Source organism: Haemaphysalis longicornis, unplaced genomic scaffold (assembly GCF_048455015.1).
Source record: "Haemaphysalis longicornis isolate Haplotype H1 unplaced genomic scaffold, Haemaphysalis longicornis Haplotype H1 scaffold_3, whole genome shotgun sequence".
NCBI lineage: Eukaryota > Metazoa > Arthropoda > Arachnida > Ixodida > Ixodidae > Haemaphysalis > Haemaphysalis longicornis.
The window spans coordinates 46,619,365-46,646,231 of NW_027526335.1; the positions used below are offsets into that span (position 1 = coordinate 46,619,365).

At 46.1% G+C, this 26,867-nt stretch overlaps 1 protein-coding gene across 1 annotated transcript in view; it reads right to left on the reverse strand.

Moving 5' to 3' along the window:
- LOC144175204 (uncharacterized) overlaps nucleotides 1-26,867 on the reverse strand; it is a 49,316-nt gene that overhangs the window by 9,080 nt on the left and 13,369 nt on the right. Inside the window, exons 3-11 of the mRNA XM_077704307.1 lie at nucleotides 25,628-25,831; nucleotides 21,430-21,591; nucleotides 20,553-20,644; nucleotides 17,224-17,389; nucleotides 12,612-12,784; nucleotides 11,814-11,884; nucleotides 10,269-10,385; nucleotides 5,882-6,357; nucleotides 3,629-3,752 (exon numbers count right to left, since the gene is read on the reverse strand). Of these exons, the coding sequence (XP_077560433.1) occupies nucleotides 3,629-3,752; nucleotides 5,882-6,357; nucleotides 10,269-10,385; nucleotides 11,814-11,884; nucleotides 12,612-12,784; nucleotides 17,224-17,389; nucleotides 20,553-20,644; nucleotides 21,430-21,591; nucleotides 25,628-25,831 (1,585 nt within the window). The remainder of the gene's footprint in view (nucleotides 1-3,628; nucleotides 3,753-5,881; nucleotides 6,358-10,268; nucleotides 10,386-11,813; nucleotides 11,885-12,611; nucleotides 12,785-17,223; nucleotides 17,390-20,552; nucleotides 20,645-21,429; nucleotides 21,592-25,627; nucleotides 25,832-26,867) is intronic.

Consider the following 26,867-nt stretch of genomic DNA (forward strand, 5'->3'; position numbering starts at 1 on the left):
CGAGCTCATCAATATTTCGTTATCCTTTGGACTTACCCAGATAGTAACTGGATTGCTAAACGTCGCTAAACGCTAAACGTAACCACCTGATCTTGCCGTCGCGAAATAGAATGCTTAAACTTTTTTCATCACATCATTCACGGTTCGTACCGCCTGTCTTCTAACAAATATTTTACTTATGCGAACCCGACACAGATCAGAAGCAATCACGCTCTTTACGTTTCCCCCTATCACCCACACACGGACACGTTTAAATACAGTTTATTTCCGCGAACAATTAGTGGAATTCGTTGTCTGGCCACGGGCGCGCTCCCTTGACTCGGCCGCATTTCTTAACAAAATTCAGGCGCTATAAGCGATGCAAAAGAATAACTCTTATTTTTTATTTTTTTGTTTCTATTTTCTTTGTAAGGCTGTACTTGTGTGGGTGCTTTGTATTTAGATACGCACACTAGATCATTTTATTGTGATTCTTTGGCGCTACTTTACTTTGTGTACTTCCTTCTGTGTTGCTGCTAGAATGGCAGTTGTATCATTACTGTCTTTGATTTTACTTTTTTCGAGGTGTCTGCACCTATTAAAATGTATATTGCTCTTTGTGCCGTGTATCCCACTCCCGCTACAGCCACAAGAGGGGCTGGAGTAGGTTAAAATAAACAAACGAAATCGAGATATAAAGGAAAACAGATAAACCAGTGGCGACTCCCCACCCACTTTCCAGGTTCTGTTACTACCGTCATTACTTTTTCTCTTGTCGCACGTTAAAGATCCTCAAGTGGTCAAAATTTATCCGGAGCCCTCCACTACGGTGCGCCTCATCGCAGGTGTAGCGTCGGCGCGTTAAACCCCATAATCAATCAATCAATCCCATTTTCTCTTGTAACAGCATGAAATTTTGTGATAGCATATTATTACAATTCCCTCCTATTCTATAATGCGTCATGCTCAGGAATACAAAAAAATTGATAGGCGATCGTTTCGATTAAATCGGTACTGTCGGCGCTAGCGGTAGCAGTTTCATTCCAGTTCTGCAACATATTTTCATTTTGGGTGATGAACTGAAGTCTCTCTCCTCTATCCCTATCTTCCCCTTCCTCCACTCCCTCCCTGAACTTTTCCACTGTGCCCTTTCGTCCACTTCCGCCGGGGCTCTACAGATAAAGTCGCCTGTGTATTGGTATCCGGTTTTTTACGGAATGATTTAACTGCTACCGTCGTAACACCGAGACAATAAATACAAAGGCAGCGATAAGGAGACGATGTTCGAAACAAGCTACAGTGTGCCGCATGGCGATGCCAGAGTCCTTCAATGCTTCGCTGGTCATGAAACTCCCGGCCAAGTTTCGTACAGGGACAAAGGCTACCACGAGTGGCGCCACCGCAGATCGGAGGGCATCGAGCGGCCGCCGTTGGTCTGTAGCCAGACCGGCCGGCAGGAACGCAGTAGCAGTGTGCCCAATCGCACCACATTTTTTCGCCACTCACGAAATGATAGGTGCATTTGAACGGCCCACGACACGTAAAGCGATAGCGCACTGCTGATAAGGCGTCGAACGTCTGTTTTATCTTACTCCGTGTCCGTTCCCTGCTCAACCACGGCCGGGCTGGAGGAGCGGCGGGCGCGGCGCGCTCGCCGCTGCTCCAGTCCGGCCGTGGCCCAACGAGCTCAGTCCACGCCCCTGGCTGCCCTCCGATCAACACCAGTGCCGAAGCCCGGCAGCGCACGAAGCTCTCCCATAGCGTGACGCCGAAGTTTCATGACCAGAAAGGCATTGAAGGACTGTGGCGATGCTTAGAATGCCGCGCTGAATTTGGCGCCAGATTCAAACGTTCGCATCCGCAGAGCGTGTTGGCGGATGTAGGGGATCTCTGTGTGGGGGAGGTTGGAATGAAGACGCTGTTGTGAGGTCAGCACTCGTGCAGCGGCTTACTTGCCTCTCGTTCTTGGCGTTGTTTATATTTGCCGAAAAAGACTACCTACCAATTAACCCTAAGATCAACACTGCAACAACACAGGCAGGGTTGACCAGAGTTACTTGCCTACATCGAAGGGCTCTGTGGTTGACAGCGGTAAGGAGGGGGGTGCTCCGTCTGCTTACGTCTCCCGCTCAGCTTGGTGGGGAGACGTAATTCACCTCCGCCTCCGGCACAATTCGACCAGAAACAGCGAGCGCTACGCTTCTTCGTGACTTGTCGGCGCTTCTATTAGAGGCACGACAGTGTTTGGACAGTGTGCTGTTCTCGTTTTGTGCGGTTAGAGCTTTCCGTACGGAAGGTTACTTGAACACGCACACTAAATGTGGTGCGGCGTTAGTTCCTGCGCCTTGCGTGTTACTTGCATTAGTGTCGCACAGGTAACGCGGCTGCACTTGCGGATGCTCATGAAATGTGGCCATGTAGTGGGCAATGTTTTTACTTTTTGCGGCATTTTCGTTTGCGAACAGTAAAATCCACAGCGGGGTGTGTAATGCAGTAACGTGCCGTAATGTTCCTGAAACGCTATTTCTAGGTACGGCTCGTTACTACCGCGGCGAGGGGTTTATGCAGAATTTCGATTTTGGGGGGGGGGGGGGGGGTGTCGGTGGGATGTTTGGGGGGTGTTGTATGAATCCCTAGGCAGGGTGCTTGTGGTTGTGGAATCTTTCTGGGGGGGTGTCCAAGTCCTTCTGGGGGGGTTTCGGGAGGGTGTTAGGGGGGTGTGTATAAATTCCTGACCACGGCCACTCGATAAAAGTAGCTGTGGTATTACAGACATACGCGAAGAGACCATAACGTAACTTACACGCACGCGCGCACCCAGGCATGTTTTAAAGCGAAGCTTTCTACGCCTCATTGATAGCGTTTCATGTCGCGACGAAACGCACTGCGGGGAAGCCGTCTTCGCACAACGGCTTTCACAAAGCGATGATGATGATAAGCAAAGACAGATCAAGCGCCTTAAGAAAAAAGCGCTTTTCGTCGTCCGAATCGAACATGGGTTCCTCGCGTTACGAGGCCGACGCCTATTCGATTGCGCCATTCTGGCATGGTCGAAGCAATTTGGATTCTGGACTTGCACTTTGACTCGGTTTGCATGAGTGAAAGTTTCGCGTTTTAACTATTTTTGTCTTAATAAAGTGGCTTTGATTTTTTCGCAACAAGAACAAGGCCTTGCAAGTAGCAATTATGAAGGGCTTCTGTATGAGCACCAGAAGGTTTGAACTCACCCATCATGTTTTTATGCTGTATGTTTTATGAATAGAATATAATAAAAACATAGCGATTTGTTTATATTACGCTTTATCTTTATATTGACGGGCAGCATCAAGATATATTCGGTACTCCGGCTATTACATTTACGAAACCAGAACACTGGTACCGCGCGCTTCCTGAGTGGCCTTCTCTCAAGTGTTCACAGCCTCGTCGCTTTGACGCATACATTTCCCGCAAACACAGGATGATTCATTTTGCTCGTCAATTGCAGACGAGGCATGTCCGAGCTAGAAGTAAGCGATCACACTTATTTCTTGAATGAAGCATGATATATAAGCAGGGCGCATTCACCACTGCATGGGCTGCAAACCTCGAAATCATTTTACAGCAATTTGAAAGGCAGCGCTGTCTACCGTGACACTACACGTAAACTTACCGAGTGCTGCCCTCGAGGCATTAGGGAACGGACCTGCCCCCTGGTAGTCGATCTGGGAGGTATCCATTTCGCTCGTCTCCATGAACTCGGGGGACACCGTCGCTGAAATCTTGCCTTCCCTGATCTACGAGGCAAAAAAGGCCTTTCAAATCAGTTGTCTCCAAAATTTTGCACGAAGAACGTCGTCTTTAGCCGCACTTGCAACAAGGGGAAAGATTTCTGCGCACAAGAAAGCGGAGCATTTTCGTTGCAGACAATTGTCTGTGAGGATGGAACAAGCAAATCCCCAAGAAAGAGCACTGCACGGTGATTGACAAATGGAACTCGAACACGAAAATATGAACCAGACCGCGCAATTAGCGCGATTTTTTTTTGAAAATGTGGCCTTTCAAATATACCGTATTTTCGCGCGTATAACCCGCACCAAAATTACGAAGATTTCAGGGATGTTGTAGAGGTGCGGATTATATGCAAAATATTTGCTTTGCTGCAGCTTCGCCGCAATGCGCGCTGTTCCGTTATTCCCCTACAGCAGTAGTAGCGACTAAGCCACTTTTATCCCATTGACAGTGCTTATTTTGCACGCACAGGTCAACAATGTACCAAGCTGAAAAAATGTATGCGGCAAGTCATCTAGTTACGTAGTCATCTAGGTAAGTCCTTTTGCATAAACAAATGGGTAATTTAGTAGTAGCCTTGGTCCATACTTTCATGTATAAAAATGCGGACAATACGCGGGGATATGTTTTTTCTATTCGTCGATGGAAGGGGGGGGGGGGGTATATGCAGGGGCGGGTTATACGCGCGAAAATACGGCGGTACTAGCGAGGTATTATTGTATCTCCTATCGATATTCTTTGATTTTGCCTGTTCAGGTTCATATTTCCGTGTTCTCATTTCGTTTGCCCATGACTGTACGTTGACTGGTAGCGGAGCGTTGAGACGTGGGCAGCTGTACGGCTGCCAAAATTTAGTCTTGGTGTTTTGAATGTCGTTTCATGCAATGGTATACTGCAGGAAAATTTGCACTATGCGGACCTCACTTTAACGAGCGTGGCGTCGGGGAACGCTGCGAAGGGCTGCATTTTTTGTCGAAACAGCTATACATGCGAGAAGAAGCCGTAAGACCGTTCTCAAAAGAATATCCAAAAAACATTTATTAATATCGAAGCGAAGTTGGCAAGGGACTCGTTGCGGCGTTTATTTAGGGGTAGCGTGACTATGCCAGATGGCGCGAAAATACCAAGTACCGTTAAACCTGGATATAACCAAGTTGACAAAACTTCGCATTTTTTTCGTTATATCCAGGTTTTCGTTACATGCAGGTTTGGAGTTTATGCTTTCGTGAATGAAGCTGAAGCAAAACCAATATGCTAGGCATCACTGATGCTGAACTCGCACTTGTTCAAGGATATATTTCGCACTGAAAAACTGCGTTATTTTCGCCTGCTGCTACTACACGGCCCCAGAATTCGCAAACGTAACTAGGTAACACTTTTGCTTTTGCTTTTCGGTGCCTTAACGCGTTCGAAGAACCAAACTTATGCTGAAAAAGCGCCTTTTCCCGAACTTCCTGCTTTTTTTTTCAGTAAATTGTTGAAGGGATGCCAGCTGGGACACTGTGCCCACCGGTGACGTTCTTCTTTCTTGCCGGTAGAGACGGCATTTAAAATTGCGAGCTTGCCTTGGACAGAGATATCTTTTCGTATTCAGGAAGCACAGATGATTCACGAACCCATACCACCGACATCAGTGGACACACGCGACTACACGCCGACAGGTATAGGCCTAGCACCCAACCGACACCGCACTCACACGTGCAAACGCACGAGAGATTGTGATACGGGCGAAATTCGCTAAATTAGTGCATTTCGCGAGCGGATTTTTCAGAAATAGGGCAGGAAACCTTGACTCATCGGAGTAGCGAATTCGTTACATCCAGGTTAGCCGTCGCAACTGGTTCGTCGCAAGAGGTCACAAATACATGGGCTTCAATGAAAGTGCAAACGGGGAATTGAAAATCATCGTAAAATCCAGAAATTCATTACATAGAAGTTGTCTACATCCAGGTTGAACTGTATAAGTAGTAGCCTTTTTGAGTCTACTACTCGAAGCAAAATACCCTTAAATTTTAATAAAATTTTGTGTAAAAGTTTACGGTTAGCCGGTCTAGTTGCTTCCTGTACTGAAAGCTGCTGAAATATCATCGAGATTTACGAAGGGAGCAAGGACAGTGACGCCTGGTGTGCCTACCGCAGTCATGAGCTTCTTGAAGCTTCTCGACGCGTAGCACAGCAAGGGCTTCTGGCTCTCGAAGCCAACGTCGGTCATGTCTTGCATCTGCAAGTGCTGCCGCGTGTCGTCCGGGTCCGGCCCGGAGCCCTTCAACCTGTCGGCGTCCAGGAGCTCCTGTATGCCGGAAATGTCGCACAGGTTGGTCCGCGTGTACAGCATTTGCCAGTTGAAATGGTCGAAGAACGGGTGCGTCTTCAGGTCGCCGTAGCAGCGCGATCCGAGCCGCTCGATGGGGTTCTTCTTGAGCAGGTAAAAGGTCATGTCCTTGGCGGTAGGCGTTGCCGAGTGCGGGTGAGTATCGTAGCGAGGCCACTTGAGCGGCGACCCGATTATCCGCGCTTTAAGCTGCTGCTTGGTCTTACCCCGAAACGGGACGCGACCAGTCATGAGCTTGTACATCACCACGCCCGCGGACCACCAATCAGCGGCGCGGCCTGCGGAACGCGAAAAAAAAAACAAAGGCGCCGGCTGGTAGAACAGGCGACTGGGGTAGTTATTTATTTATTTATTTATTTTGTGCTCACCAACAGCGCAAGGGCCTTCTCGGTTGATGTACTGTGTACATGAGTATAAGGCATACAAACGACAAACGACATATATGAAGGAAAATAATTCTAAAAAGGGTAAAAACAGATGTGTAGATATATATAAGGAGAGTGATCGAAGAAGCGAAAATATTGTCTGAACAACAAGAACTCTGAGGACGTGTGGAGAGGATGCCCTAAGAAACACAAACAAAAATAAGCAAGGTGGAGCTTCTGGCGGAGAAACACAAAACCAGAGGTAGAAGTGCATGTGCGACCTCTCTACAACATGTGCGTTAAAAAAGTCAAGTTTTTCAAGGAGCATTTAAAAAGAACCATGTCATTGCAAAAGAATGTGGATGGAAGATAAAAACCGACTGTTATAGGCATGTTGGCATCGGTTAGCTGGTGCCAGGCTTTGTGCTCTGTCAACATGAAAGCAGCCGTGCGGCCGCAGTGGTCTGCTTGGCACACGCAGGTGAACAGAGCTTACAAGACAAGGGCAGTCAAACTTGCAATGAATTCAGTTAAAAAGAAAAACCAGGTCACGCCTGGAACGCCTAGTACATAGCTCATGAAGATTCAAGAGCTTGACAAAGAACACCATGCGGATAATAATTGGTGAGTAACGATAAAATACGGTCTTAGTGAAGAGCCTCTGAATCCTTTCTAGGCGATGAGACGATGAAGGGCTTAGACAATTCTAAATAGCACCGGAAAAGGCGAGCTACTGTAAAATTAGGGCGCGGTAGAGGGAGACAAAACATGATCGGTCGTTTAATTCACTGCTGGCCCGGGAAATCATGCCGAGCGTTCGGAGACAGGAGTTGGTCAGATGGTTCACGTGTGAGTTGAGTAGTTTCGCGTAGCGCGTTTTACGAGTACACCAAGCAGAGGGTGAGAAAATGAGCGGGGCAGGCTTGCGAGTATATGTTATCCAGATAGTTTTGGAGAGATTTAGATTTGAATAGTTGCTGTCGCACTATGCCGAAAATGCGTTGATGTCATTTTGTAGCAGAACGCGATCGTTCGCTGAAGAAACCGCGTGATAGAGCTTCATATCATCGGCACACTGAGAGAGCGTACAGCGCCTAATAACAGGGTGGATGTCATTAAGAAAAATTTTAAAGAGAAGAGATCCCAGTGTCGAATCTTGAGGTACCCCTTATATCATCGCGAAAGGCCGGGAGGTGACGCCTTCATGAGAAACACAATTGGACCTGCCTTTTAAATAACTGCTGAACCAATGACAGAAGTCACTGGATAGACGGTATGCGGACAATTTGCGAAGCAGTAATTCATGATTAACAGCGTCGAAGGCCTTGCTACAGTCAAAATATACTGTATCTACCTATTGACGAGAGAGGCTGGAGGGCCGATGTCGTCTAGAAAACATGCGAGATTTGATTCTACTGATCTTCCGGGCATGAAGCCGTGTTGGTTGGAATGCTAAGTGCACCATCCGCGTGCACTTAGAAAACTCCGCGTGTCTAAGCAAAATAACTTGAGGCGAGGTTTTCGTCGCATCCTGACTATGGATCGGCAGGGCAAGAATGACTTTTGAATAATGCGCCTGTAAATCTTTTGGCAGGCTTCGTCCGGCGTAAATAGTGTCAGCCGAACGGTTGGGCTGCATAGCGTCCCTCTATTTGGAGCGCTGAGCAAAATGATAAATGAGCCAGGCGTGACGTATAAGTTACACAAAGGGCGGCAGGGTTCGCGACAGAGAGAGAAAACGAACTTGACGTGAAAGTAGTATGGCGAAAAGAAACCCGTGGTACTGTTCAGCTTACTGTGTGATACATGAAACCGCCGAATCAAACTTGTATGAGCTAGCATCACGAGGAGCAGCGCACTTCTCAATGGATGTACGCAGCAAGTCCAATATGGGGAGTCGCTATAGTACTGACAATCCGATGCGCAAAGATCATAAAAAAATGGTTTGCGCATTTAAATGTCTTTTATGGGCACTTCGAAAAGAGCAACCATGTAAAATGGCTGTTGAGACAGTACAAATCGAAGCGAGATCATCATTTGCCCCATAACTATAGATTTTTACGCGCACTGTGTCACATCGGCGGTTTTAATCTCATCCCAGACTGAAATGGTTTAACTTTCAGGTGGTTTTAAATGAGGCAACCTCAAGCTTTATTCCAATATTATGAAACTAGTTTGTTCGCTTTTTACTCCTCAACTTTGCCTGGATACTTCGACCTTAAGCAGATATATTGAGTGTGCTTGCTAACCTAGCTCACGGCAATTCAAAGCTTCCTACGGGGAAACAAGTAAAATTAAGTTGTGCTGAGAACCTGATATAGTAAGTTTGCACAGTGTGTTCGGGCAGCTGGAACGTGCGCTGCCCCAATATTCAATTTCACGATTGAATTTTGCAAACATTCCGCCGAAGAGTTTTAAAGCAAAGCTTTACTACTTTCGTCCAGCGATTTCGGGGAGGATGAGCAAATGACATTTTGAACGAAGACACACCCCCGGCGACAGAACCCTCGAAGCGCATCGCGTGATTCGCGGGGCCCGCTATTAGCTGTTGACAGCGGTCGCCACCGCGGCTGCGGCCGAGGCAGCCGACCGAACCCGCAGCGTCCCATGCATGAGGCACTGGGTCGTTTCGGGAAACGTGACTCGTCTCGCGCCCAGCGAAGAAGAACGGTGCGTTCGCCATGAATGAACGCCGCGTTCGCCCCGGCGAACGCAGAGTTCACGCGGCCACCTCCTGTGAGCGTTGCACAGAACCGCACGGCATCGAGACGTGATCGGCAATACAGCTAAATCAAAGGTTAACCAAGCGAAACCGAGACTACACCAGGCTAAGCCAAGATTTTCCTTTGTATATCCAAGGTTAGCTGAGCTAAGCCGCCGCCATTTTTTTTGGCCATCGTGTGCCACAAATGTGCGACACTTCAAACACAGATCCTGTTTCAACCTCGGTCACCAATCTTAAGGTCATCGACGTAGATTGGCTGGACACCTCTGACATCCCTTTCTCGGAAGCTCTTTAACAGCCTCAGCATCAGGACGGGCTTGATCTGTGAAATAAAATTTTCTTCCTTCCTTGATGGGTGAGTGCGATGAAATTTATCTCGGAAGAATAAGATTGAGTTGTTCTGTATTACCTGGGACTATAGGACAAATCTTCACGGATGCCCCCTGCTGCAACGCTGTTAATATATAGTTCCTTGTAGACCCCGCTGGACGGGAATAAAAATAGGCCGCTTAATTTAAAGGTGCAGTGACATGTTTGTAAATGGCTGCCACGCAGTCGATCGTATACAGCGTGCTTAGGCTAAGCCATTAAGCCACTGCGGCGGCAAGCTGTAGCGCTGCGAAAAAAAAATTACGCTCTCATCGAAATAAACACTCGGCTACCGACGCGTCCTTGTAGTTGTGAAAATTGGTAATAGAATAAATGACGCTTCGTTCGCAACCTGTTCGACGTCAGTCAAAATTTCAGTTTTGTTTAAGGCCCGCGTTTTGAATTTGAATTTCTGGGAAAGAAAATGCACTGTTAAATAGCTGTATATACCACGCGCGAAAAGAACACTGCACTACATGGTCGATATTGTGCTTAACAGTGTCGCTTTTAACTAAATGATTTAGCTAAAATTACTCTTAAGTGCACCGTGCGACAGAATTTCCCGCAACTGTTGTCACCGGCAGCATGCAGCGGGTCTTGTTTTCGTTACAGTATGAAGTCACGGCTAGAAGACACAGCGTTAGTGCGCATTATACGACGTCCGCATGATGTGTGTACATCGGTTGCACCGGTACAATCAATCTTACGCGCTGCAAGAGAAGCTGCGTACCGTACGGCTTCCTCTTTAGTATCTCTGGCGCCATGTATGGGATTGTCCCAGCCGACTCGCCATCATGGAACTCGAACGGTGTTCTTCGGAAATAACCCCGCAGAAGGCGTTTGGAAACTGCGTGAAAGTCCGACAAACAAGTAAACAAACAAACAAACAAACAAACAAACAAACAAACAATCAATCAAACAAGCAAACTAACAAGCAAGCAAGCAAAAACAAAGAAAAACCAAGGAAACACAAAAAGCAAAACACAAACAAGCAAGCAAAAAAGCACGCAAGCAAACAAGCAGGTAAACAAGAAAGAAAGCACGCAAGCACACAAGCAGAAAAACAAGCAGGCAAGCAAGAAAGCACGAAGCAAACAAGCAGGTAAACAAGCAAGCAAGAAAGCACGCAAGCAAACAAGCAGGTAAGCAGGCAAGCAAGAGAGCACGCAAGCAAGCAAACAAGCAGGGAAACAAACAAACAAAGAAACAAACAACAGCAACAACATACACATGCGCATACAATTATGGGAGGGCCAGCATGTTTTCAGAAACCCTCTCGTGGAATCTCAGGAAAGCAGTAGGTAAATTCATACCTGCGCCCGTCTTTTTCACGAGGGCGAACTGGCAATGCTACAAAGCCTACAATACAGGGAAACGTTTCTACCATTCTGAACAAGCGACCTTCTTTGCTTGTGATCCCGCGGCATTTATGTAAACTCCTGCAGCCATGCAACAGGAGTTAGTATACGGAGCATAGACCAATAGAGGCACTTTGTTGAGGTAGAGGTACATAGCGGTACTTCGTAGAACGTTCAAGATCGTTGATGCAAATATAAGCCATGGAGCAATGAATTTTGTTGATTGATTTACTGTGGGGTTTAACGCGCCGACGCAACACAGGCGATGAGGCGCGCCGCAGTGGAGGGCTCCAGATTAATTTTGACTACCTGGGGATCTTTAACATGTGCCGAAATCTCGTACACACGGGCGTTTTTGCTTTTCGCCTCCATCAGAAAAGCGGCCACCGCGGCCGGGAATCGAACCCGCAACCTCGTGCTCAGTAGCGTAACGCCTTAGCCACTGAGCCACCGCGGCGGGTTCAATGAATTCCGTGTCGGTAGAGGCCTTGGTATAACCCTCTTTTAAACGTGCAACTTTCAACAAAAGAAGCTCTTGCATTCAATAATAGCTGTACGAAAATAAGCTGCGTAACACTCAAGGGCTTGCGAGAAATCATACCTGGAAGAATTGTGATGAGCCGAGAAGTTTCAGCTGTTTTTTTTTCTATTATGTTCAAAGTTGTGACATTTGCAAAGTACATGTCGCAAAAAACTGGCCGGGGGGAAGGGGGGGGGGGGGCATTTCGTGCCATTGCAATTTAACAAAGTAAATATCTGTTGCTGTCTACACGGCACAACGTTGTGAGTTTGCGTTGAAGTCTTTCAAACCGGGTATGACGTTTAAAAATGGCCTTATACTATTCATTTCCCACTGCCCGCCGTGCGCCTGGCGTGAGTCCTAGCGGAACTATTTGATAAAAGCATGAGGTTCTCACAGTGGCCACTGCAGATTTTCACCGTGTCGAAGTCGATGACCTTGACGCGACCTCCCGGATTTATCAGCATGCTGCGTGAACACACAGACATTGTGTCATTATACCAGTGGTGACCAGATTTGTTTTTTTGCGCGAACCTTTGCAAAATATTCTGATTACTATATACGCGAAATGATCGCGTAAACGTTCATTAAACGCGTATTGTTGTTATTGTTACAGTGATAGCTTACGCATAGAATTGTCTGCTCAAGTCTTCATCCGCGCAATGGTTCGGCTACAACCGAATTGTCTATCTTAGATCTCTGTTTTCATCCTAGCCAATTCAGCGCCTAACGGTATAATTGAAATTTTTATAACAAAAAAAATATTCATTAGAGCGTGATGTATTTGTGAAGCTTCCTTCAAGTTTCTTTCCTTTTTTATGAATTGTCTGAGGTTTAGGGGTTCAATTATTGGGTCCCAAAAGGCCTATTTTTTGCTGGCAGGCTCTCCTATACCGGCTATTTGCGATAATGGTTGTACTTGCTTGAACTCGCAGAAGAGCGCGCAGGGAGGTCACGGGGCAGCATCAAACTTCCAGGCATTTGATAAAAAGTATCCGTTTAAACTGATCACAGTTAACCACACATATTGGCTCATGGTGCACCGAACGGAAAGCGCTTTGTGAGCGGCTGTTTCTAAAATATGCACAACGTACAGTATCAAGAGAGAGGCTTTATTGACTCCAAGCTGCTGGAATTTCTTCGCCGCAATTGCGAGCGTCACATGACCCTTGTATGTCGGTTTAATCTCGCTCACTTGGACACCTTTATGTCCCGGTGCACGAAGCCACGCAGGTGCATGTGTTCAAGCGCAAGTATGAGCTGAGCCATGATGATTTGGACGGCGTCGATTTCCAGATACTCTTCCTTGGTCACAACGCGCATCAGGTCGAGGCCCGGGATGTACTCCATGATCGTCACGTAGGCCTCCTGCAATACGGATTATCTTTCTGGCAAAACCATCCAGAAGTCCTATTGATGGCATTCACAATTTCTTCACTTGGCAACACTGGAAATGGCTACGCACATGGCGCGGCTTGTGCCAATGCACCCGCACTCCACACAAGAAAAAAAAAAAAACACCGGCGTGCGTCGTATGCTCCGTTTCAAACCGATTCCCAATGGTGGTGTCAAGAGAAACGCTTTTAATCGCACTCACATTGGAGTCGGGGCATTGCTTTGTGTTCGGTGGGGTAGAGTTTGGAACGTCCAACACACATTATGTGCTTAGCACGGACAAGTACCGCCATCCCGCGGTGCCCGACGTAACTAGTGAAGGCACACTCCCATGGTTGCCTGCACGCGTGCCTCACCAGTGAATACAACGTATAAGGAAGCCCCACTTCTTCGGGCGACTTGGCAAAAGGGAAGAAACATTAGTCACGAACGCTTGGCTGTGGCTTTACATTTTAGTAATACAGCACATTTGTCACGAAAGGGACGTCAATAAGACTCGCGCACTTGCGCTGTGCGCATGTTGAAATCCAAACACCGCTAATTTATTGAATCACAGAAAGTTGATTGATTGATTGATTGTAAGGTTTCACGCGTTGACGCAACGCAGGCGATGAGGCGCGCAGCGCCGTAGTGGAGGGCTCCGGATTAATTTTGACCAGCTGGGGATCTTTGACGTGCGCCGAAATCTCGTACACACGGGCGTTTTCGCTTTGGCCTCTAAGAGAAAAGCGGCCGCCGAGGCAGGGAATCGAACTCGCGTCCTCGTGCTCAGCAGCGCAACGCCATAGCCACTGAGCTACTACGGCGGGTAAATTATGCGAAGTCGTTTTCGTAATCCTTATATGTAAGAAGTCGAACCGAGTTGGAATGAGAATAGAAACCGCACCTAAATGTTTACAATAGCAAAAACTGCGAGAAAAAAAATCTGCAGAAATTCAAAGAATTGTCTACCAATGCGTAGCTTCTTATGCAGCTTGGCTTCATTGTGAGTTCTTGGCAGCTAGATTTGGCTATGAGTAGACAAATACATTGGGGTATTTCATTGTTTTCAAGTTAAATTTGCGCTATTTTTAAGGCGTAGTTCAGGGTTAGTTCGTTTTCCCTATTTTATTCTTTGTGTTTACAGTGTACCTTCCCCCGCTTCGTTTTTTGGAGGAGGTGTATAAGATGCATATTTTTTACTTCGTCAGTTTATTTCACTAAGTATTTTCATTTTTTTATTTCTTTGTTTTCGAAATTCTGCTCGACCAATCACCTCCATATCTATAGTCTTTAAATGTGTTACTTTTGACAGATATGCATTTTTGAAAAGAGTGTTCTTTCCAAAAATTAAATCAATGCAGGATTCATTTACGATGGTTGGCTGAGTTGTATTGGAGAACCTCATGAGTAGAAGCTCGTTTTTTTATAAAATTAAAGGAAGATCAACCCCAGTGTTATACGATTTCGCTTATCCGTCTCTGCCGCCGCCGACAGAGGCGACGAGATAGGCGGCAGAGACTGAGGAGAAGTGCGATTGCATGCGTTTGTGTGAGCCTACTTTAATTTTTACTAACCCCTAGCGCTTGCGCAAGGAGCGCACACGGCCGCTACGCGTGCCGTGGGCAGAGCGCACAGCAGCACAAGAGGTCGCATGACGCTATCACGTGGCATTCAGCGGGAACCCACAGCTGTGCTCGACGAGTGCACCGTTTGACGCCGCCGTCTCAGCATCGGCTCGTAGCTCAATTGGTAAGACAATGTGCTATCGCTACGTTTCTCTATTCGTTCCAGGTTCGAAACCTGGCAGTGCCAGTTAGTTCTTTCGTTTGTTCGCGGGAGTTTTCTGTTGACACCAACGGTATAGAATCCTTGCGATAGAATCCTTGGGGGGGTAGAGGTAGAAAGCTTCGCCTTAAAATTGGTAGCAGGAGGAGATGGAAGGGGAGGATATAATTCACATGTCCACATGTGCTCACCGCATAATAACAGAAATGAAAGGACCGAATGACGGCGTAGGCTATCTTCCTCCCCATCAACGTCGGGGCAGTTGTTTACCCTAATCTATTTTTACCTCCGTATCGTACGGTTTGGAGGCGTCTGTGGTGTCTGCATGTTTGCTCTTGGCGATTATGTGCGTGGCTTGGAGCTGCGCATGCTTGGTGATTCGCTGTACATGTGACCAGTTTTCACCCAAGAAACTTCGGCTGGAGGTAGTGCTGTCCCATGTGGTTATCGCTCCTTTCTCGTTTTCTGTGCTGCTTTATCTGTTTATTTTATACACGTCGATTCAAGCGGCCCATGTCTCTTTCCTCTTGTCATATACATCCGCATGCATGTTACTTACGTGCGCCACATACTAGAGTATGCTTCGTCAACTTGGGATCCTGGATATACTAATCTAACTAACCAACTGAAGCTGTACAAAGCCGTTCTGTGAGATTCATACTTTCTAACTATCATCGTACGGCCAGTGTAACTTCTATGAGATCCAGTCTGAACCTTACTCCTCTCGCTACACGTAGAAAACTGTCACGTCTGTGCCTATTTCAGAAATTGTATCATAGTAACCAGGTGCTCAAATTACGCTGGATATAACCCGCACGTTTCATATCTGAACGTCTTGACCATCGTCACAAAGTTCATATCCCGCACCAAAACAGTGTCACCTACTCTAATTCTTTTTTGCCGAAAACGTTCCGTGAGTGGAACCGCCTGCCTGCTTCATTAGCTTGCATTACTAACCCTGACAATTTCCGGGAAGCATTGTCAAATTCAAATTTGTTGGAAGTTTTTTTGTCTTATACTTTCGAGTAAAAAGTGCTTTTTCGTTTTTTATTGTTGTGTTTATTGTTTCTTGTTTAGTGTATTGTATGCTTGTGTCGATCCGCCGTTTCTGCGTTCTTTTACGGTGAATGATGTGCGTTTACCATTTGATTTTATTTTACTCCGAGTGTGATTGCGTTTATGGCTACTTTTAGCGCATTTGCTTTACCACGTTTTTTTTACATTATTGTATGTTTTTGTGTGTACAATCGTTAAACGTTTTTCGCGAGCTTTTGACATCGTTTTTGAGCTTTTATATGAGCCCCTCCCCTCTACAATGCTTGTATGGCCTGAGGGTAAAATAAATAAATAAATAAATAAATAAATAAATAAATAGGAGGAGGAGGAGGAAGTGATTGTTAAATAAATAAATAAATAAATAAATAAATAAATAAATAAATAAATAAATAAGAGCTAAGCAAACCAGACACAAAAAATTTTGTCATTTATTCGATTAACCACACCTCACACGTACAACAGGAGAGGAAAATGGAACATTTCATGAATGTCCTTTCAAGATTCTTCTCGTAATAAAAAAAAACGGAATGTCTGCGTTTATATTACCTCCCGGCCTCTTCGGATTGCCCATTCATCCGGCACGCTATACCGAAATTCCATAGCTCCATGGCACCGTTTGCAATTTAGAGCCATTCCCTTCCAAGATACGTACAAGCCCGGAATTGCCTGTACGCACCCAGCGCCGCCGACTGGTTCGCTTGGAACACTCACGCTACTCTATTGAACAACTGCTCAAACGAGCTCGGCTGTTCGGCGTGAGTAGCCCAGGGGGAGGGCACGGATTCGTGGCTCAATTGTAGCGTGAGCTACACTGGCCGAGGTTTAGCAGTTTTGCGTGGCTCCTGGAGAGCCGTGCTGCGCATGCTCGAGGAGCAGTGCCGTCTCACGGCGCACAGCTGGCGCGCCGGAGCCGCTACCGCCGCGACTGGATTGGACTGGATTGGATTGGATTGGATTGGATTGGATTGGATTGGATTGGATTGGAAATCCTTTTAGCAGCAGTAAGCATATAATCAAGCTAATCTAGACAACCAGAAAACTTAAGAATAACCAGCTGAACCTTATCTCACACTACGTATATCCTTGCATAGCCGAGCTAAGCCACTGCTAATTTTTTGCCAAATTAGTGATTATTTTATTGTAAAGTGTTCTATTAACCAAATTCTGTGCATTTTTTTGTAAATAAGGCTGGTTTTGTATGTTTTAGGTAGGATTAGGGATGAGGCGAGGCATATCACCAAGTTTTGTATAGCAGCGTAAGTGCCAGACGTGGACCTATCTTTAAATAAAATATCCCCACATTACAGCCTTAATAACTATGCATCATCATCATCATGATCATCCACAGCCCGTTGGAATCCACTGCAGGACGAAGGCTGCTCCCAGAGGTTTCCAACTGCTCCGATCACCGGCTTTCCGATCATCGGATCTTCTCCCCTAACGCGTTTGCCGTCTGACGGTATATACTCCGTTAAGCGGACGGATAGGCATAAGGACAGAAATAAGACGTCACTGCACAACCCATGCAACTCGCAGTACCCATGTGCGGGAACCAGAGGTGCCACTTTGGACGCCTTCGCGGAACGCACCTTGACGCAGAAACAGGCGTAGTACTTCACCAAAAACGGGTTTCTGATGACCGAGGCCACCACCTTGTCCACGGCTGCTTGCTTCTGCCGGCTGAAGCGGTCGGTGTTGACAAGCTTCACTGTGGCGACGAAATTGACCGGGCGGTAGTTGGCCAGGTACACTGCCCTGCGAAATTCATTCAGGACAATCGTTGCCTCAGTTGCCAGGGAGAGAAAGGACAACCATGGCGTAAGTATTACTCAGTGTTGAGGTCTTTAAGGAGCGAAAAAAACGTTGTTATGGTCAAATTCTCGCGAGAAATGCAGACGTTGCCTAACGTTCAAACTTTCGACGCACTGCCCTCCGGATTAGCGCAATCCCACCGACGACGCGGTACGCCGAAGAAAAAAGAAGCTTCCAAAAAGAAAGGTAAAGTCACTATTATTTCGCGAAGCTTTCTGAAAAATTACAAAAGTATCTGCGAAATCAAAAATACTTTTAGTTACGATAGCTCAAATTTACCGGCTCTTCGAGTGTACATGCAATCACATTTCAAACGAACACAGTGCCGATGCTGTAAAAATTCATTTGAACTCAGCAGCTGTATGATTAATTTTGAGAGCTTTTAACCAAAACTAATACCACTGACAGGCACAGAATGAAAATAATAAGCTATGGAACACTGGAGGCGATGTTAATTGGCGGTGAGATGTTCGAGTGGCATTTCCTGGCTCTGACGTCGGCTTAGCGACTCGCGCAGCTGTCGTCTGCTACACTCCGCTTGTGAGAGGCAGCAGTGTCTGTGCTAGAAATCGCCTGCTTTGATGATTTAGGGCATTAAAAAGCGTATTTCGAGTAATTCAGTTATTTTTTCCGACTTTTGACACTTCTGAATACTTTCAAGCTGTATCCCGCAAAAGTTTGCAACACACGAGGAGAGAGCGAATAACTTTCGTCAGAGTGTCGGTCAGAAGATCGTGTGTAACTAGTCGTTTCTAGCTTATTCGCGAGGTTCAGCGCTCAGAGCTCCTCGACAAATATTAAGATTTCTTAGGCTTCCCTACAGTATTTTTGAGATGTTCTTATGAAGACTCAACAGTCTAATGCTACGTAAAAAGCAGCGGCCCCCTACACCCGAATCACACAGCAGGAAATAACGCGGCTGTCTTCTATTTCTTTCGTTGTTGACTTGTATCAGATGACTTGTTGTTTTCTGTGCCCATCGCATTAATTTTTCTGCACCGTCACAAACGTCTTATTAGTAGGTTAGGAATGTTTGGGAGGCTTACGAAGATCGTGTGGATATTTTCTTCAGGCTGTATGACATACATTCCTTCTTCACATATTGGGTTTCGTTGTGGCTGGGTGCAAGAAGGTGCATATCCGAAGCGTGAGTTGTTTATTCGCATGCAAATGCACTAAGAAGGTTTGTGCAATGCTACCGGAATCGCGACCCAAACGACGTTGTCCAGAGTACTCGAAGGCGGCTTTTGTGCTCAGAATTTCCATCGTAACCATCGTTATGATAACGAACTGACTCTCAACCCGAACAATTATGACATGATATCGATGTTGAAGGCTTGATATACTGGCTAACGAACGCAATAAATAGTATACGTGCATATATATTACAAGAATCCAAACCGATGAATATTTCAAAACAGATCTGTTATTTTCCAACCCTTCCAGGCGTAAAGAACAAATCCAGGTCTACTCGGGATGGCGTTCTATGAATTGAAGAAAATTACTCTTACTCTCTTGTCCTGGACTGGAGAACCGGCCCAATCAGCTCGATTTTACTGTTAAATAATGTTTGCTTCTCCTCATCCTGCTCCTCTTCCTCTTGAGTGCAGTTTTTCTACAACGCATATCTGAATATTGAGAAGATATGGCTGTGGGAAATGTACAGTGCGCAACACCCTTGTCTATAACACTGATTTCAACTTCAACTAGTCACCTCTCAAAACTGCGGGCTCAAACTTGTCACAAAAAATTTTGCGGTCAAAATATATGGTTAAGACTTCAGAATGACACAATAGTTTTCGTCAACTGCTTTTCAGCCGAGGCAAGATAAGGCTATAAGTATGAAACCTGTGTTATAGACCAGCGTATTGCCCCTTGTACCGAGATATCCCTTCAAGTCTGAGCAAACGTTGTGTTACTGTATCTTTACCGTAGACGTGACTCCTTTTGTTCAATATATTTCCATACCAATTAGAATCCTGGTATAAAACTAGCACGCGCCTAAACACACAGTGGGTTATTTGAAATAGTTTTGGCAGCCCATAGTGCATGTCGGCATACTTTCCTGTATGACGACGTAAAGTCATATGATACAGTACTTTCGAGCCTTCAGCAAGGTTGAAAAAACTGTTTTACCTTACATATGATTACCGGCAATTGTAATGCCTTCTGGCAAAACCGACAGCCCCGGAGGCCTGGAATTCGTTTCGGTCTTGTATTTTCGCTGTTGTCAGTTACTAGCAGCTGGCTGTTCCCTTTGTTCAAAAGATTGTTTAATACAGAAGCTGACGCCTAGCTCCGACTCTTCGCGCTCTGCCTAGGGCCGGAAGGAATGGGGCGACGCCGGCAATGTTTCTTCCGTAGCGGTATCTAAAGCTATACTGTAACTCACGCCTCGAGCAATTGTATGCGAGTTTAAGTCTATTATTCGGTCATGGCGCCCCAGCGGCTGGGGTCGTCTGCTGCCGCAGCCGGGCGCTGCAAGAGCGATGGCGCTGGGGCTGAGCGACAAGCAATGAGTGCGGGCCACGCGCCGCCGTTGCGCAAGCAGCCACGAACGCCACGAGCGTGGAATTAAACGGGGCCCCACTTTTTTGGGTGCACGGCATGGCGTTCAGACGGGTCTCGGCTCGTCTCTCTGTCGCTTTCCCGACAATTCTGATAAAAAGTTACGCACACGCAAAATCACGTGAGGACGAGCATCAGACGTCAATCGAGCGCAAAGAAACAGCAAGGCGAGCGAGCTCTAGTGAAGCAGACGACAAATGCGAGAATACCTAAGCCGACGTCACGGAGGTGGCTTCGCAGCGCCGCCTGTGGGCGCGGTCACCGCCAATACACTGCCACAATTTATTAACTTTTCCAAAAATACTTTAAGGGGCGTTTATGCCTGAACTATACCTAAAAACGTTGCTTGGGCATTCCTTCGCTCTCTTATCCTCCACTCTCAGCCTTTTGATTTGTGGCTGCGTTGAGGAAGCATACCTCCTTGCGCGAAGCCAAAAAAAGTTTCAGTCCAATCTTCTCTGCGAACACCATTGCGATGTTTGTACTTTTTGTTTACATACTGTTAGCAGCCGCAGGGATTTCCATAAAAGCACCTTACCCAAATCCTCCAGCACCAAGCATCTTTATGCTTTTGAAGTCGCTCATCCTTGGTATAAACGTCGAGAAAGGCGGCGGCAATGGTAATTTCATCTGTTGACGAGACAAACACAACGTAAGTTAATTGACAGCACTTGGACTACGAAAATACGAAAAAGTTTGTTTTTGAAAGTACATTTTTCTGCAGATTGTGTTCCAAGTGTTGCAAACATTAAAATTTTTTGAAGCGATCTGTACGAAAATTGAGCCTAGAACATCTAGTGCTCTAATGTGCCCGTTTCTCTCAGGAGTGTTCCGCATTTCTACATGATAAAAAAGGTATTGGACAGATCGCTGAGGCTAGCAATCACGCAGAGAACAAGCTCGGTTGGATAAAATTACGAAATATTGTTACGGTGCATCGGTGTTTCTCCAGAGTGGTATTATGTAACAATAAACCGGTTGGTACCTTGCGTTCCAGACACATGGTTTGTGTTCCCATTCGTTTATTGCGGTATTCCAGCCGTAGACAAGGCATTCAATTTGATTCTTTATAAAGGTGAACGAAAGAAGTTTACAGGCCACAGTTTTGAAATGCACTGATACCAACAAAGTTAATGAATACGAAAAGTTCGCCAATTAATAAGGGTTTCTCAAGCAGTCCTCGGATTGTATAATATCTACTCCAGTTGTGTACGAAGTTACTCCGAGGGAAACGAAACTTGAACCAATGCTTTCCCCCTGTGCGATCCGGGGATCTGAATTTACTTGATGTTACTCGAAAAGTTAGCTTCACCTCATACAGATGCTAACACACCTTGATACACGTGCATCGATACTGAAGACGCACCGTTTTCTTGGGCATTTCAGTTTCGGTCATTAATTTTACTATAGCGTACCCGCTCCACCTTGGTGATTACTGCGTCGCCCACAGCTACCCAGTCGGTGACCACTACTTCGGCGATTTTCTCCAGGGACGCAGCCACCTCGCCCGTGATGATAATGAGCTTGCGAATAGTAGTCCCCAAATTCTTCGCCACCTCGGGGTCCTTCTTGATGCACTGGCGAAAGCGAGGGAAAACAAACAAATAAACATTTTGCTATCTGCAGAGGCAGGTTCCAAGGTACAGCTGTGCGATCACTTGATTATACAAGGACAACATTTCTTGCGATGCGTCTTAGGGTTGAAGTTCAAACTTAGGCGTGGGCATATGCCTTGTGTGGGCAAATACCTAGGGCAGATAACAGTTCAGGTTTGCTGGAGATTGATTAATTAATTAATTAATTAATTGATTGATTGATTGATTGATTGATTGATTGATTGATTGATTGATTGATTGATTGATTGATTGATTGATTGATTGATTGATTGATTGATTGATTGATTGATTGATTGATTGATTGTCGGGTTTAACGCGCTTACACAATGCTGGCGATGAGACGCGCCGTAGTGGAGGGCTCCGGATTAATTTTGACCACCTGGGGATCTTTAACGTGCGCCGAAATCTCGAACACACGGGCGTTTTTGCTTTTCGCCTCCATTAGAAAAGCGACGTATACTGGAGAAGTATTGGCATTTGCAGTCTACAGCGAAGCTGTTTATGGGTGGGGTTCTATGGGTTATTCGTGTCCGTCAACAAATCTGGGGCGGCAAAAACCGCTTGCTGGAAGGTCAGCGTTGTTGCAAATGCTCAGCAGAAAACTGAAGTAACTCTTCTGTTATCGAAATTCCCCGAAAAACAATTATATGACCATTAGACACTGTAACTGTAACAACGCTATCCCAGCGCTGTAACAATACTGTCCCAGCAAATTGAATGATAATTGACAGTTAATACGACTATGTCCTTACTTCGAATTTCGTTTACTTGTCATACGTAGTTTTCAATGAAGCTGTAAACGTTACAAAATTCCTGTCTGCTCTTAATACATGGGCATGTACGGCGGGGAAACGGGCAGCCCCATGTCTGTTTGCTAGTATAATACGCTAGTCCTTCCAAACTCTATTAAGCAATCCCAAAGCCATAGTCACTGCTAGTGTCACTAGATAAGACCGCCACTGAGGCCCGCAAGTTAGCAACGGCGGCCATTTTGGTGTTTATCAGTGTTGCCGGATTGCCGCTTCTGCCTCCTCACCCCTAACTTTGGCGAGGTCAGTTGTAAACAACACTGCCTGAGAGGCAGCAACACGGCATCTTCGGGCATAGAGTTTCTTAGTAAGTGTACTAGAGAGGAAACTGCGCCTCGTAAACCATGTGATCATGGGGGTTCACGGGAAGCCACCCTTTTTGGCTTGGGCTTGACATGACAACTGGATTCTTAAGCGATTTTTGGGATTTGCTTTCTTCATTATGCATTCACACTTTTACGAGCTACAAGGAAGCCGATATCCTCCCGTTTCTGTGGTAGCCGTGTTCAGTGAAACAGCAGGCAATGCATGATCGCACCTGACGTTGCTCAAGCCGCAGTCGAAGGACGTATGACTGAGCGGGTAATATGCCGCCGCGAAATTAGTAGCTGAAGAGAAGAAGAAACAAAACGTACTTCGACGAAGACAAGATACGGCAGATAAGGGCGCTTGTATGCGTCCTATCTTGTCATCGCCCATGACTGTTTAACGCCACGTTTTCATTTTTCTTGTTAAACTAGCTGGCGGTCGCGGTGCACCGGTTCACCACGAAGGCAACGTTTTCATAGGCACGCTCAAAAAAGTTTCGAAACTCTGCAAACAACTTATTTTTTGAAATAATGTTAAAATTAATAAAATCACAATCTCTAGTGAGTTACCCCCCAAATGATAACATTGTTTGTAACTAATTTGCCTGCGGAATAGCAGGCACAACCGTTCCGGTAAAAATACGCTTTACTTCTTTTTTTCCTAGTTTTAAAACAGCCTGTTTTTATTTTCCACTTACATAATTGAACACTATTATTCGCGTTTTTTTGGCACTTTGTTTAAATTTGCGGTCACTAAAACGTTTCAATCCAAGCCAATGATGAAACTAAGGCGAGCGCGATGTATAATGGCGGTCCATGACGACACAGACGACCTTGATGTGAGCCGCATAGACACTAGCGCCAGATTCATCTCTAGTGTATACTGTAAGAAACTCTGTCTTCGGGCTCACACTTCTGCAGCTCAACTGCTGCGGAGCGCGTTATCTTTGATTCGCGTTTGGAACGACGCCAGTCGCGCGCAGCCGCCGAGCAGGGAGGACAAGCTGAGAGTACCACAGTTGACCGACAGAAAACGCTTAAAGGACAAAATGGCAGTGCCCATGAACCATCGAAGTGTAAACAAATGTCACGTGATAAGAACTGACCAATGATCACGGCGGCAGCACGGAACAATAGGAGAAAAGAGTGCTGATTATCTGTAACCTTATCTTGTGACACTAGTCACTGCCACTACCAAGGGAGTAGAAAAATGAAAACCTACATCCCTAACCTTCCGTTTGATGTGCATTTATCACAGCTTCTATCTATATGAAAAGACTCGTAATTGTTTCATTAATCCCTGGTATGCATGTGTCACGTTCCATCTGGAGCAGCTATTCCATGATTCACGATGTTCCGGTTCCCAGTGGTGGCGAAATCTTCGTGTCACAATAAATTTACTAGGGCTTAAAACAGGTCACAACAGGCGAACACAAATCCCGGAAAGATAACTAGTTATCAGCGAGACCGAGCGGTCATGTTTACCGCCTCAGAAGCACGGGAGTCTCGGTTCGATTACCCGACCTTCGGGACTGGCGAAAGAATTTTGTGCTTCGGATATGCCGTCGGCAGCCTCACCGCCGTGATACCGCCTAACACGGTAGCGCACGACGAAAGAAAGCACAGCGGGCAAGAATACCCCCAAAATATCGGCCGGGCATAACGAGGCCGCAACAGTGAAAGGACACGGTTTTGTTTATAGCACAGCAGGGATCTGTAATGGGCGCTGAAGTTTCGGACAGCTGCTCTTCGTGCTTCAACCCGCCGCGGTGGCTCAGTGCCTAAGGCTTGCGTCGCGGGTTTGATTCCCGGCCGTGGCGGCCGCTTTTCTGGTGAAGGCGAAAAAGCAAAAACGCGCGTGTGTACAAAATTTCGGCGCACGTTAAAGATCCCCAGGTGGTCATAATTAATCCGAAGCCCTCCACTACGGCACGCCTCATCGCCTGCCTTGCGTTGGCGCGTTAAACCCTACAATCAATCAATCAATCAATCAATCTTCGTGCTTCGTCTTCATCAGAAATCTTCATCTTCGTCTTCGTGCTTCGTCTTCATCAGAGAGGGGACGCCGAACTTGATTCCCTTGGACGGCCGCATGAAGCGCAGATTGCAGGCACTGTGTTTACGCAGGTAGGGTGTAAACGGAGCCTCAAGCAGCTTTTATGGTGAACCTCTGTTCGCAGATCATTGTAAGGAGCCTACAAGAGACGTCGGCGCAAAACATAGTCGTCGTCCGTAGTTGTTCTCGCCTCGCCCCCTCCCGCCGCGCGCCCACGCACGCACGCAGAGAGAGAGAGAGAGAGAGAGAGAGAGAGAGAGAGAGAGAGAGAGAGAGAGAGAGAGAGAGAGAGAGAGAGAGAGAGAGAGAGAGAGAGAGAGAGAGAGAGAGAGCGAGTGCCGAAGGGTATTTTCGTCGTCCCTTTGAATTTGTACGCTCCTCTCCTGTATTAGGTAGTACATAGATACATCTGAAATCCCCATGGTAAAAAGATTGTTACGATGGTGAGGTATATGTTGTGTTGTAATGCTTCTCTGCATTTTCCTACCATCATTAAAATAATCTTTCATCCCTTACGCTGCTTTCCAGAAGCCTCTTCTGTTCAGTTTAGAACTTTCAGGATGAAAATATTATTAGGCATTTTGTAATAAGACATAGTACTAGCTTTTGAGCTAAATTCTTTCATGGCACTGTCCCACCTCGACTCCAGGGTCTTGGCTTTCCTGGGCCGTTCAAAAGCTTTTTTTGGCTGATTTTGAGCCCTTAGTATCTTAGATCGGTCAGCTTTACACTCTATTCATCGCTGTCGCGGATTTAGGCACTTTAATAGCTGACCTTTGGGCGTACACGGCCGGTTAAATCGCATTCCTCCGGTGTATACGTACGAGACTGTGCAGGGCGACCAGATTCTCGACCATGTCGCGAACGTCCTGGTGAGTGATGCTCTGCCTGCCCAGTTTGAGCCTGCATTCCTGCGCGTGCAAGACGATCTCTTCCTGGCAGAAGTGGGCCAGGGGGTCTCGTAGCATCGTCACCCTGCTTTCGCGCTGGATGAAGAACTCGAGAAGCGCCTGCGCCGTCTTCGGAATCTGCGAATCAGAACAGGGAGGGCGCTCCGCAAGAGTGCAGACAACACCTTTTCTGGAAACAAGTGCGGGAGAAGGTTCGAGAGGGCTTGTTTTAACGACGATAGTCTTTCACAAGCTTTTAAACCCTTTGATGACCAGCGTTGCTCAGGAACATTTTTTGCTCCCGCACTTTGTGGCTTTTTCTCAATTAACGACACCTATCGGCATACAGAAGATCCTGGACTTTCAAAAAATTAAAGATGAGAGGGCAGCACGTAGTTCCGTGTGCTAAAACAATATTGTTTATGCGTTTCAACTTGTATCGAGCCCGTGTGACTCAATGGGCTAGTGACAAGTAACCGAAATTGTGCAATTTCTGTGTTATTACAAATAATAGCAATAGAAATTTTACGTTATTACCTTCACTTGAACCATAAATCATGGTGATCAAGGTAGCTTTCTTGTTCAAGTGATATGTGGGCAGCCAGCGCCCAGTGTTTCCCAGTGCCCAGTGTGTCCTAGTGTCCGTCCTAATGAACTTTTTTTTTCTGACTTCATATTTTTGATGTCGGAAATATTTTAGATCATAAAAAACTTCTCACATGCTTAAGCAAAAAAAAAAAAGAAGTTTTGGGCATCAAAAGAAGTTTTGGGCATCAAAGCGTTGAGAGCGAAAATTTTGGTCTGTCTGCCTGTCTGTTTGTTCCTTGATTCAGCCGCTTTCCGAAAAGTTAAAATGGATTCTTGAAAAAAAAAGTTTATATAAGCAAAACGTCCCCAAACCACTGAATCCGGAAGCACACGACATACTTTGCAACACTTTTCAGTGAAAAGAAAACAATTGGCGTATATGAGGCGATGCATCGATGCGTAAGTGGTATTTGCAGCGTTGTTTTAATCAAAAATACTGGGCTGCTTGATTTTTTTTTATAGCAGATAACAACAACGCGTTGAAAACATTGTTTTGACCCAAAAATTCAAGAAGCTCTTGCACCCGATCCTAGACCTTGTGGCGGCATTCCAAGAACTCCAGCAGTAGTTAAAGGTTCCGGTAGGT